Source organism: Gasterosteus aculeatus, chromosome 15 (genome assembly GCF_964276395.1).
Source record: "Gasterosteus aculeatus chromosome 15, fGasAcu3.hap1.1, whole genome shotgun sequence".
Lineage (NCBI taxonomy): Eukaryota > Metazoa > Chordata > Actinopteri > Perciformes > Gasterosteidae > Gasterosteus > Gasterosteus aculeatus.
The window spans coordinates 10,899,599-10,913,779 of record NC_135703.1 but is presented as its reverse complement, the minus strand read 5'-3'; the positions used below and the strand labels follow the sequence as shown (position 1 = coordinate 10,913,779).

The window sequence follows — 14,181 nt, the reverse complement described above, 5'->3', positions numbered from 1 at the left end:
ACGGGGTATAGATCAATAGTCCATTGATTGCAAATATGAAAATAAATAATCTAAATTTAATTCAAAACCATAAACTATAGACTACGTTTGAAGAGATGCATACTAGACTATTGCTTTAGAGATTTCTCATTATACATATACAAATATGTCAGGGTTTTCTAGAAAATGATTAAAACCTTTATTATTTAAGGCAGGTAGATATACATACAGATCTATGGTACAAATACATACAAAATAAAACATACAAAAGCAGCTATTTGATTACCAATCCATTCAAGGGATACAGCATCATGCACAAGCCATGTACAAGACAATTGACAGACACCCCCCCCCCCCCCCCCCTCCATCCTAATCCATGATGCTCTTTAGAGTCCTTGAAGTTTGCTGCAAACACAAAAACAGAACTGATTAGTGTGATGGTTAAAACTACAGTTATCTATGGTGAATGACGGGGAGAGTAAAGTGAAATCTCAAGAACACATCCCACCTGTCCTCAACCGTTCTGTTGGATGGGTAGTACACCTTGAATGTGAAGCCACTTTTTGGGAAAGAGCCCTATATAAATAAATAAATAAACGAACGGACAAATAAATACAATAATAAATATAACATCAGGTGAGATCAGACAATGACGTGACTTCAAATATCATATTGTTTGTCATTGTCTGTTTCTTACCGGGTTCACACAGAGGCAGTCTGTGTTTTTAATGCTGAATGGGTCATATTTGTCTGCAAATATGATGACATCTGGAACTGGGTAGACCCGCAGGGAGTAGTCGTACGCCCAGAACACAGGACTGACATACAGGGGCAGTGGAGTCAGGTGACCCTGGGATAAGATGGTCTTAACAAACTGGGAAGAAGAGGAGGACATTTCAAATTGTTTCGGAGTAGTTTACAATGATCCTTTCAGCAAAAACCCATATATATTAGTTAGTGTATTCTAATTCTAGTATAAAATCTCTTAATACAAGAGGACCGTATGACCCATAATTGATGTTAATGATCATTGAATTCACGACTGTGTGGAAACTTTTGGATTCTTTACAAAATGTAGGGTTAACTCATTCATTTATTTTCCGTGTCATCTCAAGCTTGGAGGACAAAAATTAAAATGAAAACAAAGTGAACCCTCTGACAACGATAATACCAATTTAGCGCCAAATTAAAGTAGTACAAATACCACTGTTTCGCTCAGGACTTTCTGTCAGCATGGATGTTTGTTCTGAGCAGCTGAAACTCACATGGTTTGGAATGTCAAGATTGTTATTGGGCAACCGGACGCAGTTCCTGCACATCTTGTTGACCAGGTCTTCCCTGATAACGACCATCTCCTGGCTGCAGTACTGAATCCTGACAGGGAAAACAAAGCAGGCCACCTGGAGTTGGCTTACAAACCCACCTCGTGTACACAAGATGCCCGATCACGAGTATTTTGTAATACTTTTGTGTTTATGTTTTACCTGCACGGGTTAGTAGTGAACACAGAAAATGGCACCCTCTGTCTGAACTCCTCTGTGATGTAATCTGCCAAAGGAGGCCTAAAGAAAACGTATCAATCCAAAATCGTCCAAACGACGAAACCAAACACACAATGATGTTGAATAGCGGTTGTCTGTGAATGTTTACCGTGGCAGTATGTTGCCTGGACCCGGGTCTTCAGGGCCAGGAACAAATACGAAGCGACAGCTGGTTGGATAAGGGGGAACAAATTCCATTCAAATGAATACAAGTTCCCTCTGGAGTTTTCTTGCTAACATAAGATGCAACCTGCATGTGCACTGCATGAACGAAACAGGGACTCCCACTACAACGCAAAAACAACTATCAAGTCCTACCCGCTGTGAATGCTGGGATGCGCACATATAGCGTCAGCAAGAGCCTTTAATGAGTCTAGAAGGAGAAAAAGCCATTAGATTATCAAAGGTCGTCTCTTTATTTCACACAGATCTCAAAATCTAGAGAATGTTATGAGTGATGAGGATCCTAAAGTGTCACCTTTGAGTGATTTGATCTGTGTCTTTCCATACGGGGCAGAAGAGAAGTTTCCACACAGAATGAAACATGTGGGAGGCATCGAAGCATAACCTGTGAGAAAAAAAGAGAAAAAGTTAGAGGAATTCACCTGGTGCGTAATATGAACACGTAAAATCTAGACTGAATGCAACACCAGACCTGAGAACATCATGTTGAGCTTCTCCATCACTTCAACGTTGTCCAGCCACACATCAGAAACAATTACAAACATGGCATCTTCATTCTCCTCCTCCAGCTGCTTCAGCTTGGCTGAAGCCTTCACAGAAGTTGTGGATGGACCACCAAAGAAGTTCAGATTGCCGTAGTACGCCCTGATAATACGAAATAATACCTTCAAGAGTCAAGTATTCTGTGAAGGTGACTTAATGCTGAACCTGAACTTGGAAGACAGAATCATTTAAAATGAATACTTGAATGAATCCGTCTGAACACTTTCCAATCCACTGACCTCGTGCCTGATGATGACTCCGTTGGTGGAAACCCGAAGCCATTAACGTGGAAAACAGAGTCCTCGTACCAACCTGCAGGACAAAACCATCGCTGTATGTATGTAATAATACGTCCTTTTCATGGTCTTACTGCCACTGTTTTCTATACTGCAGTCATAGTGATATTAGTTATCTTACCCTCGGCCAGTACAAAGCAGGATTCTGTGTACAGGCCGTTGTGAAACTGGTGAGAGCAGAGTTAAAGAACAATTTTGTAAGATATGAAATAGTATTTTGTTACAGCTTCAAGCAGCGTATGAAAGGATATTGCTTTGGACATCTCAAGCTCTACTGTTCCACTTGGGTCCTCCAGGAAAAATTTACCCTTTAAAAAGAAATTCAACAAATGTTTTAGAAACTAGATACATAGATACATTGAGCGAAAAACAGAAAAGCTTCCAGGATCTTCACTAAATTACCTCCTTCAGTTGTGTGATCATCCCAAGTACGATCACTTCTCCCAGTTTCGCTGTGCTTCCAAGAAGTGCTTCGATTGTCTTAAGCTGGAAAAGACAAGAGACAAAAAAAAAGAATAGATAAAAACCCCGTTAGTCCAATGCAAAACAGTAATGTGCTTTTGTTTTCAATTGGTGTTTAGTTACCTGGAATTTGTTTTGACCCTCTTCAACAGCAGCTCCTATCGCAGGTGGGGTGAAGAGCTGGTGCCGATGGATACGCTACAAAAGACATGTCCGTGTAAATGCAGCTGCCCATCAATAGCTAACAGCAGCGCACGCTAGCGGGTCAAACCCCGCCTTGTAAAAATGGAATAATGACCAGAAAGTCACTGACCTGTTGTAAGATGGTGTAGCGCTCCCTGAACAGTTCAGCTTTGTCTTTGGCCAAACCACACAGACTGGGTGCCGAGTGGCTCGTCATGCTTATGCTGATCGAAAACCCCAAAATGAAAAGTTTATCTGCAGCACATTGAAAGCGTAACAGATGTGTCTAATACGAACAACAATTAAACGATTCTAGTGGACACCATTTGGGATGTTGTTGTTGACACAATCAACAAACGGCTCCTTTTACTCACGGCACAAACTTCTTCCGCTCTACGCTGTAAATGTATCTGGGCACATCAAAGGCTCCAATAATGTTAAAAACATTATCTCTGTAAGAGAGAGAGACGACTTTTAGTTTACTGTAATTCAACATCGGAAATTCTGGTGAACAGTCCAACACGTACGTGGTCTCGTCACAAGACTGAGTGCAATCCTGAACTGCGCTCTCCACCACCGACAGCTCGATCATGCTGGAGGACACTGATGGAAAACACACATCGTGGTCACCACCATGCGAGTGCGCTTCAGCGAAACACAGTAACACACTGCCCTTTTTTCCTCTCCAACACAGTGATGAAAGATCTGTACGTACGTGGTTGTTTTTCCACTGCATCCAAGACCTTTTCCATGACATCATCCAGCTCAGAGGCACTGACGGACTCCAGGACCTCTACTAGATATCTGCTGGCATCCCTGGGAAGAAACGAGAACACGTGCACACGTTGTTATGTTTCTTCCATTTTTCAGGCGCATATTTCAAAATAATCACTGTGTGTTTGATGTATCGCCACATACATTTTAGCTGGCACATTGGAAGTGTAAGCATGACAGGACTTAATGTGTCAGTGAGGGGAAGTAATTCAAATGAATCCCTGCAACCTGGTGTTGTATAAGTTAGCTGGAATTGGTTATGGTTAAAAATTGGTTAAGAGCAATTAAATAGATATTTCACGTGTAAGGTTTAGGGAGTAAATGTAACCTTTTCTAGCGGGCACCTCTTGGATTTAGTAGAAGACGAAATTATTAGGAAAACATTGATATTTACACAAAGTTGCAACCAGCTTTGTGTTACAGACTTAGTGTTGTTTATTTCCTGCCACTATCATTAAATCAAGCAGATTATCTGGTCTGCGTTAAGCGGTTGGAGGTATTATAGCGTTCTTTCTTCAATGAGGGCAATGCACTTTAAACTATTACCAAAACACATTATTACAACAACAGTCAGCTGTTACTAAAATACATACGGTCTTAGTATAAGTCCCCGCATCTTGAAGCCAGCGGACACTTTCGTCTTTATTTTGCGAGCGACATCCATGGTTGTTACTCTCCGACTCAAGATTTGGCGCTAAACGTCAACTTCCGGTTGCATTTCATCACTTCCGCTGAAGAATCACGCGCCACGCTCGTTATTTCTGGTAAGAGCTTGAACCCAGGAAGGCTTTTATTTTGACAAGCAAGAAGCACCGGAAGCTGTACATCACTCTGAACCGTGTTGACGGAGCTTACAGGAACCACACACATTGTGTTCATCGCTGCTGTTTTTTCCACAAGATGACGAACAAACATCACGATAAATAAAAGAGAACAGCAGCGCGTGAGTATGTTTTTTTTAAAGTCTTTTCGTGGAATAAATATGTAATATAGTCAAATTTCTATAACGTTCACCCCGTATGTTTGTTGTTTGACCCACCAACATGTCAGGTTAGACCAACATTTAAGGTTAGACCAACAAACACCACATCGTTTAATTAACTCCTGTTGATCCTAAACAACAAGGGGAGCCTGGTATGCGAGGCGTGCCTGCTTTGCGCCCCTCCACTTCCCTTTGGTAAAACTGCATGACCCGGTGACATTTTTCCACGATTGTTGTTTTTCTAAAAGGCGCAGAGACCCGCGGCTCTTTCTATTAATAGCAGCGCGTCATGGACTCGGAGCTGGTGGCCCGAGAGAGGAGCGGACACACGGCCGTGGTGGAGGGAGACCTGCTCCATGTGTGGGGGGGTTACCTGGTGAGCTAAACTTAAAGTCACTGATAGATAATCCATCTATGTGCAAAACAGCTGTTTTACTTGTTTTAGCTCGTGCTGCTTCACGTGACATGCAATGTTCCTCCAGCAGGTTGAGCCTCCTGCCTTTACAGTATATGCTGCTTATTACTAACATATTACTAACATACAATGCAGGCTCGTGTTGTATATACCCTAGTTATCTGTGGCACACCCACTAGTCACTAGCATAAGGAGTGATAAACAAGGAGGACGCGTTTTATTACATACACCTAGGTTTGTAATTTATATTCTCACATCTCGACCGTTTACTTCTGTGTTAACAGAGAAGTGACAGCAGCAGGCACATTCATTCAATAAACTGAACAAAAAACAAACAACAACATTCAAAGTCAAGGAAACTAGGCCGCTCCAAGGGCAAAACTTTGTTTACCCACTTTTGGCGGACTAGACAGAAAAAAAAAACTAAAGAAAAATCAATAAGCAGACAACAAAAATATTCCTAAGGCCAAAACAAGGTAATTGACCGCTGATGCTCTGCCGATAAATAAATAATGGCAATCTTAAAAAACACTTTATTACCATTGTTAAAATACATGAATGACAAAATGCTCCAGGTCTCAACGCAGAATTAAGGTGTGAATCTGCCTGTTCTATTGGACTTGCTTGTCACATATGGTTACAGATAAAACGACAGCGTTAAATGCTCATGCACAATTGATAATATATTAATATTACAGATTTTTAATTTTGATACACAAACACACTACAAAAAATATATAACGAGCAAACCATCATGCTTATATGTTTTTGTGTACATTTCCAGATTATTTAACATATGGTTTTGCAATTTATTTATTTATTCATTTTTACTCCATATTGCTGATTTTATAGCATTTATGTATTGCTACTAAACCTGTTTATGTCATGTAATACACATTTTTTATTCTCTGCAGTCAATTGCGGATGAGGAAGTTTTCCTTCCCAACAATGAAATCTGGGTCTACGACTTGGAACGAGGCGCATGGTAAGAATATAAAATAAAATATTAAATGCAACTTTTGTTTGGCACACTAACAATCATTTCTCCACCGCAGTCTGGAGATTTCCACAGTTTATTCACACTGCACAGGCACGTCACAATTCTGCGTTTGGACTGATAAGCACCTGCCAGCAACGATCTGCTGTCTAGCTCTGTGGTTATAAATGAGTCACAGTATAAGTGAGTCATGTCATTTATTCACCTTTGTTTTTCACTGGTTTTGAAGGGAAGTGTTTCCCATGTCCGGTGAAGTCCCCCCCTCTATGTCTGGCACCTGTGGCTGCTCTCTGAATGGGCACTTGTACATATTTGGAGGTTGTGATCACAATGGACAAACCAATGAGGTGAGGCTGATGACTAGTACTCCACACCTTAATATGGATTTTCTCCCACTACATGTTTTATCAAAACTGTTGTTGTGTTGTTAAATTACCATGAACACTATAGTTGGGCTGGCAATAATAATAATTCATTGATAGAAGCCTTTGTGCCACATAGTGCAGCCCTACGCCAAGTTATGTGTAAAATGTCTTAAGCACACTGACACGATGAATGTCATATTGTAGACCGAAGAAAGTTGACATGAAGAAGTGATCACTGTTTGCCTTCAAACAGATTTATTGTGTCAACCTGACAGATGGTAAATACACATGGAGGAAGATCAGGCATGAGATTGGTTCTCCTCCTTCACCCCGAGACAAACTGTCCTGCTGGGTTTACAACGAAAGGTAAGCACCACAAACACGTTTCCATTGTTATGGTCTGAAGTTGTAGCTGTAAACGTATGAGTTACTGCTTCATTATTGCCGGTTAAACTACACGTGTGCAGCTTTGAATTCGGTTTCGGTGTCCTTTCTCATTGCATTCCTAGTGGAATACTCATTGTTTTCATGCATTAAAGGTCAAACGTTTCACTAACAACAACCAAGGAGTCATTTTGATAGATATAATCATAATTGTCTCATAATCTTTTTGTTATTTTCTCTTACTAGTATTCTTTAATTTGTTCTTTTTCCATTTCGAGTTGCAATGACCTTATGACCAATGATCTTAATGTTTTGTTTTTAGGCTTTAATCATCTTTTTAGCTTCTCCTTTCTTAAAAATCACCCTGCAAGCAAAAGCACAGCTTGAGCTGATAGAACCTTTTGTCAAAATCCCAAACAAGCAGCGCCTGTTTCTATTTCACTTATAGACACCTGTAAGTCTATAAGTGAAATAGAAACAGGCGCTGCTTGTTTGGGATTTTGACGACTCAGTTACCATCTGAACTCACGCATGATAGTAATTGTGATTATGTTTGATGAATGTTCTCCAGCATCATCTACTTTGGAGGATATGGTCGCAAACTGCTGACTAATGTTGATAGGAGGAACAGAAGCTTCATTGTTGATGAAGCATCATGGGTAATATTTTTTAATGACTATATATCTGCCACAGGTGTCTGTACACATTCGCTATAACAGTGTGGTGTATGCAGTAAAAGGATATCAGTGACATGCGTTACTTGGAGTTCTGTTTTCTTTTGATACTTCTTCAATGACCTCTTGGTGTTAAACATTTGTTTTCAGATGGAGGACGTCCTCTGGGGATGGAACAACGAGGTTCATGTATTCGACGCCGTTAAGTCCTGTTGGAGTGAGCCACAGACCCATGTGAGTCCGTTGGCCAGAGTGACATTTGGGCTTTTATGCACTCAATGCGTGATTCTGATTAATAACGTGACATTCAAGCACAAAGGGAAGTTTAAAGGTGTTCTCGGATGACGTGACCGTGAGCGTTTTTCGGTGTGCAGGGCCGCGCTCCAGCCCCCAGGGCCGCTCACGCCAGTGCCGCAGTCGGCTGCAGAGGATACGTTTGTGGAGGCAGAGTCATGGTGGGAGCTCCTCGTGCTTTACACTCGTTCCCACGTATTCATATCAACAAAAAGTCAGCAGCAGCACAGAGACATAAAGTCTGCATTAGCACCTCGTTCTCCTCCTTATTTGAATGCAGGAAACCAGGACGAGTGACATTCACTGCCTAGACTTTCAAACATGGACATGGTCGGAAATGTACGTATGTGATGTAATTAATTCTCAGCTGCGGGTGCCCAGAAGACTTCTACCTCAACATTTGAAGGTGAGGATAATCTGTTGGTAGGTTTGTCTTTGACGGCGTTGTGCACAATCTGTTACAGAATTCCAGTTTCCGCCTCTCCGGTGGGCCGATCGTGGCATACGCTCACGGCCGTATCTGACGGTGGACTGTTCCTTTTCGGAGGTCTCAGTGTAGAGTGCAAACCAATGAGTAAGAAAACGTGCCCCTTTGGTCAATTTCTGTTCTCTCGCTGTTGTTTTTTTTGTATGTGTCAATAACACGCGTGTCTCCATCAGGTGATGGGTGGTTGCTTGATGTTGAAACCAAGAATTGGAGAGAAGTTGAGCACCCTTATAAAAATAAGCCAAGGTAGCAATTAATGAATGATGTGCAACCAAAAATGACAAGGTTTCATTTAATGTTCTGTGGTAGACTTAGAATTGTGAGCAGATTTGAAATAGCACGTATTTCCCCTGTCCAAGGTTGTGGCACACGGCAAGTCCAGGCAAAGACTCTGATGTCATTGTATTTGGTGGAAGCTGTGACTCTATTCTCCTTGTTGACACTGTAAGTATCAGATACAGTTTAGAAGCTGAAAAAGCGATAATAAATGATAATTTGACAGACTTGAAATCATCACATGTCAAATAAATGTAAAGTTACTCTCAACAGCTCTTTGATGCAGATGTTAATGTTAATAACATTTCAGAGAAAACCCACCTGATATTCAAAATGGACCCTTTCAAATCCTGCTTATTTGTTTTTCAGGGTCACTGCAATGATGCACTTGTTTTCCAGACGCAGCCGTATCCTCTTTTCAGGTAAGAAACTGTTATTTTGAAAATATCAAATAGATCTTTTTATAAAACAGCCAGTTAAAATGGCTTTAAAAGTTTTTTTGTTTAAAATAAAATATATCGTATCAAGGTAACACCCTTTTAAATGTATAATTTAATTTAAAAAGGTTATATTTTCTTTGCGTATATATGATCTTTTTCCAAAGATAGAAATACGAAAATGACAGACTTTTTCTTCTGACAGGATTTGCGAGGATTTTATTGCAATGAATTTGATGAACTGTGAGACACTGAGAGATCAGCTTCATCTCCTTCCTCCCAAACTGCTCACGGCAGTACAGACGAGGATGTCTTTCTACAGGCCCTCAAAGAAGCAAAGATATTAGTTCAAAGAATGTTAGCATTGCTACAAACAATGCAGCCATAATTTATTTTTTAAGTACTTCCTACAGTGCAAACATTCCAGTCACACTGTGGGCAGTGTTTTTATTTTTAAAATATATTCTGCAAACATATTTATGGTTTATTTAGTTTTAGAGATGCAGATTTTATTGTGTACACTCTACCTGCCGAATACTCTCAAACCTGTAATGCCTGTGATGACCGTGGTGATTAAATGGCACATCAAACCAAACTTTTGGCTGCTTTGGTATCAGTAAACTAAAACAACACACACACACACAAAATCACACATTATCCAAAATACAGCAATACTATTTGTTTATTTGCAATATAAAACAACATTACAAAAGTCTTCTTCTGCATTTTTTATTAGGATTTACATTTTATTAAACAGGAACAAATGTGTGAAACCCGGTCAACTTCACACAACGTCCATGTTGCACCACCAGGCGGCAGGAGGCCGTCATGTTTGAATGGGGCTGAAACGCAGCTGTCCAACCTGAGCCTGGCTGAGAGTCTCTGTTGTCACACATTCCTTCTTCATAATGGTGGAAAAGTATAGGAACCAAGGGAATGAAACCTTAAATAATCAACCACAGCTCATACTTTTCTAAGGTGTCCACGTGGGGAAAAAAATACCCTAAATGCATTGTGCTGAATTCACAAAACTGGTGGTGGAAAAAGTTATTTTCTGCTAATAGTATGATCCCAAAAATATGTGTTTAGGGTTTATTTCAGTTTCAGAAACAATGGAGAAACTGTACCCTCTCCTCAACTGATTACCGGACAAGTTAAAGTGAAGTAATAGGTAACTAATACAGCAAGTAGTTGTGTTCTCTGCGGGGGGTCGGCACTGTGGACGTGTGTGTGTGGGACAGTGACACCATAACAAACCAAGGAGGCATCTGTCCCACCTGGTCAGTGAGGACAACTTACTGATGCTATAGCTCTAATTACACTGCTCAATGTTGGTAAATAAGACTTGGGTGAACGCAGGGATTCCTTCACAGCAGCATTTAAGTTAAATACTATTAATGTAGCCTTCCATCGTGGCAGGAATTTGTCAAAAGAAACCCTGCTTCCCTTTCTGTTTTGTTTTTGTGCTCTCAGCTTGGGGTCAACTAAACTCTTTCTCAATAGTGTCCATCAGCGCTTCTTCTGATCCATCATACACTGGCATGGGGAGACAGGAGCTATGGCAGCTGCCAAATGTCCTGGGGAGATCAGAGAGACATGACAACAACATTGTGGTGATTAACGATGATGATTAAAACTGAGTTGTCTGGATACATTATTTTCTAACAGATCAAACATCCAACCATCAACTGAGGTATTTCCACACTCTTCACTAAAAGGCCATTAAGGGCCAGAATCAAATAAAGTCTGTAAAGTTGTGCTTGAGGTAGGGAAATATGTTGTTTTAAGTTGCGCTACCCTGAAACAAAAACAGACGTCTGACTAATCTGCCCTGAGAATAATGGGTTGGGATTTCCATTCCTTTTAAGGTGAATTTGATCTGGCCCTGCTCGGTTTTTACTTAAGAGCTCGGAAATGCATTATTTATTACAGCCGTCGACTTACGATTGTTTTGCTGACGCGGGAAGAACTTCCAACAAAGCTCCACTTGCCAAAAAGCCCTTAGAGGAGGACCAGAGAGGAGAGAAAGGGTATCATGGGGCTTCGCCGTAGACTCATTGCTATTCGAATTAGCACCTTGCTTTTGATGATTGACAATAAAACGTTTAAAAACAACCAGATACACTTTATGCTTTCCAACATCAATCATCAAACGGTATAATTTAAAAGTCCTTACATTGCGCTGACCGGGGCAGGCGCCTGTGAAGGCATCCCTACTCCTCGAGGCCTCATTTGGGCCACTTGCCTCCTCGGTTCGCAGCCGAGGGGCCGAGCTGACCTCCTCTTCCTCCTCGCCCCGGTGGCACAGTCCGTACGTTTTGGATCTGATGACCGTCTTCTTCGCGTGGTTTGTCTTCACGGCGGATCTCTCTCGATCCTCGCGGTCCGTGAGGAAGGTGTCCATCCCTCCGTCGTCCTCCCCAGAGAAGTCCGAGTCGTGTCCATCGCTGTGGCGGTCCGGCTGCGCGCGGTTGCGCGCGTTGCGCAGAATCGCACCGACTTCGAGGGGCTTGAACGAACGGCGTTCCTGTACGGAGGGAGTGACGCCCACCGTGGTTTTGGTCACGTTCACCTCGCTGACACACGCGGGTGTCACCCTCTTCCCCCGGCTCGTGCCGCTGCCCATGGCCGCCCGTCTGGCTTCTTTCGCGGTTCTAACGGCAAAGTCCCATTTCCAAACGCCTCGTGCGAACCATCTATCTTCCCCTTGAACTATAAGCAACAAAGATCCTGGCAGTGTTGAAGGTCAGTTTTCAAGAAGGTCAACGTCGGAAAGGCAGCTCGTCGGTGTCCCGCCACCTTTCCACAGGCGCACAGCGGGTAAACTTTCTGGTGACTCCACATCAGGATGAGGCGCAGCGTAATACTTACGCAACACCCGTTTGGCGCAGGAGCGCAGCGAGAAAACTCCTCCTTCTTATAGACGGAAACACACGCACACTTTCTTTCTTTTATATAGTTAATAGTAACTACCGCCTTTTACGTCTGGATCTCTCAAACTACTTGATTACTGCATTTAAGTATGTAGCCATTCCCAGGACACGGAATAAGGATCGGGCCCGTGTGACCATGAAAAGGCCAAAAGCAGCCAATGAGTTTGATTCATCAGTATCACATCAGCAGCAATGAGCAGCCTCTGGCCGCTCTGTGTTCAGCTAATAGATTTTATTGAGGCCAGTGAGGAGTGAGTGAGAGATCCTGTCCGCCCGCCGTGTCCAGGAGCCCCCCTCCACCTCAACGGGCCCTCCGGTGACTAATTAGGACTCCAAGAGAAAAGGACATTCCTTTCCAACAGCTCGGGCTTCCCAGAGATTCCTCAATAAGCTTTTGTTTGATCCACTTGTACATACAAAGGACACAGCAGGAGCATCTCGCTGCCAAAGCAGCACCCAATAGTTCACCAGAGCAAAGGAGCTGTCCGCTATCCTTCATTAAGGGCTCTTCCCCTCTCGTCTCTTGCTTGTGTGTTTGCAGTGTGTGTGCGCGTGAGTCGCACAGCTGTGCAATCTGTTCCCCGTTGAGGGCGACCAAGTCAAAGAAACCTGCTTTTAAACAACTGTCATTTTGTAAAGTGTGAATGTGAGAGGCAAACAGACGAATGAGCCTGCGTGTACGCAGCTTTTTGATTTCTTTTTGAGAACATGTGCAAGATGTCTGGGAATCCTTCCAATTAAACACCTCGTCTTCATTATAAGCCCATTGTGTTATCCTGATTATTTCAATATGAATATATGTGTCAAACCACTTTTTAAAAATGTTTTTTTAATAGGAGAACATCCTCGTCATTACGCAATTATTGCAATAACGTAAACTATTGCAATAAATAGATAAATAGTTTTGCACGTCCAAAAGTAAGAAAAGTCCTAATTGAAGTTAGTACCCAACACTTCCACCCCTTTATCTCTTGTTTGTGTTGTTTTTCAAACCTTTATTTCTGTTATGCTCTGCCTGTAACATTGTATAATTAGAAAAAGCACACGGCCACATCTGGAAGAAAACTCAACAGCTTCCAGACGAGGGGGAGGATCCGCCCAAAGAAGGAAGCCACAGCCCAGCTCGCTGCATAACTGTGGCGTCTCTGAATTAAAAAATATTCCTCCTCCCATGGACCACAAGTTCAGCCTTTGGTAAACCTTTTTTGTGCATCAAATCCACCAAAACCATGTGAATTTAAAGGATTGTGGGACAGTAGGAAAATGTGTGAGATGCTTTTACAAAGTATACGAATGCCCTCTGCTCTCTTTCAACAATAAGAAAGCATGTGTAAGATGAGAAATGTAAATTATTATGACTCAACTGCTCAATTGGAAGAGCAGCACATTAAACTGATTTGTGTCGTCCTTTAGTCGAAGACACTTTTCTGCCATATGTCAAAACTAAATCTCTCAAGAGCATTTAACAAGACAGCTGCCTGCTTTTAGGCATTCCAGTAAAACTGTCTGGGCCTCTTTCCCCACCAGGTAACATGAAGAACAACTAAATACCGACATAAACACTCACCACATCCTGTAGCAGTATAGTATGAGGCTCCATAAGGCTCCTTAGACCTAAACTCCAGGATGAAAAACTCTAAAACTGATCTGTGCTCCTCAATCGTTTCATCCAAAATGTCCTCTCTCTTTACAGACTTGATGCCACTACTTCTAAATGATATAATATAATGTACATTTCTTTCAATTTTCCTCAGAGGAGGAGACCACAGGTTCTTCTATTCATTGAGTCCCTGCAGATGTAATGTAATTAATGGAACCGATGAGCTGAGCTGAGACAGAGAGGCATTGTAACTCTGTGACATAAGGTTGCCAGGACAACAGTCAATGCAGTTCAACTGTGGTAAAAGAACCAGGGAATCCCTGTTTAACTTTGAGCTATCCCGCTTCATCAGCAGGATTAATACATATAAATTACA

The 14,181-nt window shown here is 41.9% G+C and overlaps 3 protein-coding genes across 5 annotated transcripts; 1 reads left to right on the top strand and 2 right to left on the bottom strand.

Moving 5' to 3' along the window:
- Positions 1 to 154: 154 nt before the first annotated feature.
- Positions 155 to 4,702, bottom strand: pole2 (polymerase (DNA directed), epsilon 2). Its single transcript, XM_040200439.2, has 19 exons — positions 4,555 to 4,702; positions 3,903 to 4,003; positions 3,715 to 3,790; positions 3,562 to 3,639; positions 3,318 to 3,411; positions 3,128 to 3,202; positions 2,945 to 3,028; positions 2,794 to 2,850; positions 2,664 to 2,712; positions 2,486 to 2,558; positions 2,176 to 2,348; positions 1,999 to 2,088; positions 1,839 to 1,893; positions 1,630 to 1,689; positions 1,464 to 1,541; positions 1,245 to 1,353; positions 677 to 853; positions 488 to 555; positions 155 to 384 (listed from the first exon to the last, which is right to left on the bottom strand). Exons 1-19 carry the CDS (start codon positions 4,623 to 4,625, stop codon positions 366 to 368), a joined length of 1,587 nt encoding a protein of 528 aa, XP_040056373.1. The 5' UTR covers positions 4,626 to 4,702; the 3' UTR covers positions 155 to 365.
- A 46-nt stretch (positions 4,703 to 4,748) lies between these two features.
- On the top strand, positions 4,749 to 9,867 carry LOC120833383 (kelch domain-containing protein 1). 2 transcript variants are annotated; one of them, XM_040200445.2, is made up of 14 exons: positions 4,749 to 4,904; positions 5,192 to 5,319; positions 6,273 to 6,343; positions 6,585 to 6,702; positions 6,974 to 7,086; positions 7,676 to 7,763; positions 7,929 to 8,012; positions 8,153 to 8,233; positions 8,353 to 8,411; positions 8,537 to 8,646; positions 8,733 to 8,805; positions 8,919 to 9,003; positions 9,205 to 9,257; positions 9,478 to 9,867. In XM_040200445.2, the coding sequence occupies exons 2-14, from the start codon at positions 5,233 to 5,235 to the stop codon at positions 9,617 to 9,619; spliced, it is 1,164 nt and encodes a 387-aa protein (XP_040056379.1). In that variant the 5' UTR covers positions 4,749 to 4,904; positions 5,192 to 5,232; the 3' UTR covers positions 9,620 to 9,867. The 2 variants fall into 2 exon arrangements, with proteins under 2 accessions (XP_040056379.1, XP_040056380.1); XM_040200446.2 differs by having other exon boundaries at positions 4,767 to 4,908.
- Positions 9,868 to 9,936: 69 nt separating this feature from the next.
- On the bottom strand, positions 9,937 to 12,958 carry LOC120833384 (uncharacterized). 2 transcript variants are annotated; one of them, XM_040200447.2, is made up of 3 exons: positions 11,449 to 12,958; positions 11,217 to 11,272; positions 9,937 to 10,849 (listed from the first exon to the last, which is right to left on the bottom strand). In XM_040200447.2, exons 1-3 carry the CDS (start codon positions 11,896 to 11,898, stop codon positions 10,753 to 10,755), a joined length of 603 nt encoding a protein of 200 aa, XP_040056381.1. In that variant the 5' UTR covers positions 11,899 to 12,958; the 3' UTR covers positions 9,937 to 10,752. The 2 variants fall into 2 exon arrangements, with proteins under 2 accessions (XP_040056381.1, XP_040056383.2); XM_040200449.2 differs by having other exon boundaries at positions 11,217 to 12,958.
- Between the last annotated feature and the right edge of the window lie 1,223 nt (positions 12,959 to 14,181).

Bases quoted from the DNA above. Each gene is read 5' to 3' on its own strand.
- pole2 (XM_040200439.2), bottom strand. From the start codon at position 4,625: ATGGATGTCGCTCGCAAAATAAAGACGAAAGTGTCCGCTGGCTTCAAG. The intron at 3,412-3,561 runs GTGAGTAAAAGG...GTTTTCGATCAG, and splicing joins GAGCGGAAGAAGTTTGTGCC to CATAAGCATGACGAGCCACT. The intron at 854-1,244 runs GTGAGTTTCAGC...TCTTCTTCCCAG, and splicing joins ATCTTGACATTCCAAACCAT to TTTGTTAAGACCATCTTATC.
- LOC120833383 (XM_040200445.2), top strand. From the start codon at position 5,233: ATGGACTCGGAGCTGGTGGCCCGAGAGAGGAGCGGACACACGGCCGTG. The intron at 5,320-6,272 runs GTGAGCTAAACT...TATTCTCTGCAG, and splicing joins ATGTGTGGGGGGGTTACCTG to TCAATTGCGGATGAGGAAGT. The intron at 9,258-9,477 runs GTAAGAAACTGT...TTCTTCTGACAG, and splicing joins CAGCCGTATCCTCTTTTCAG to GATTTGCGAGGATTTTATTG.
- LOC120833384 (XM_040200449.2), bottom strand. From the start codon at position 11,898: ATGGGCAGCGGCACGAGCCGGGGGAAGAGGGTGACACCCGCGTGTGTC. The intron at 10,850-11,216 runs GTAAGTCGACGG...TGATCTCCCCAG, and splicing joins CCCGCGTCAGCAAAACAATC to GACATTTGGCAGCTGCCATA.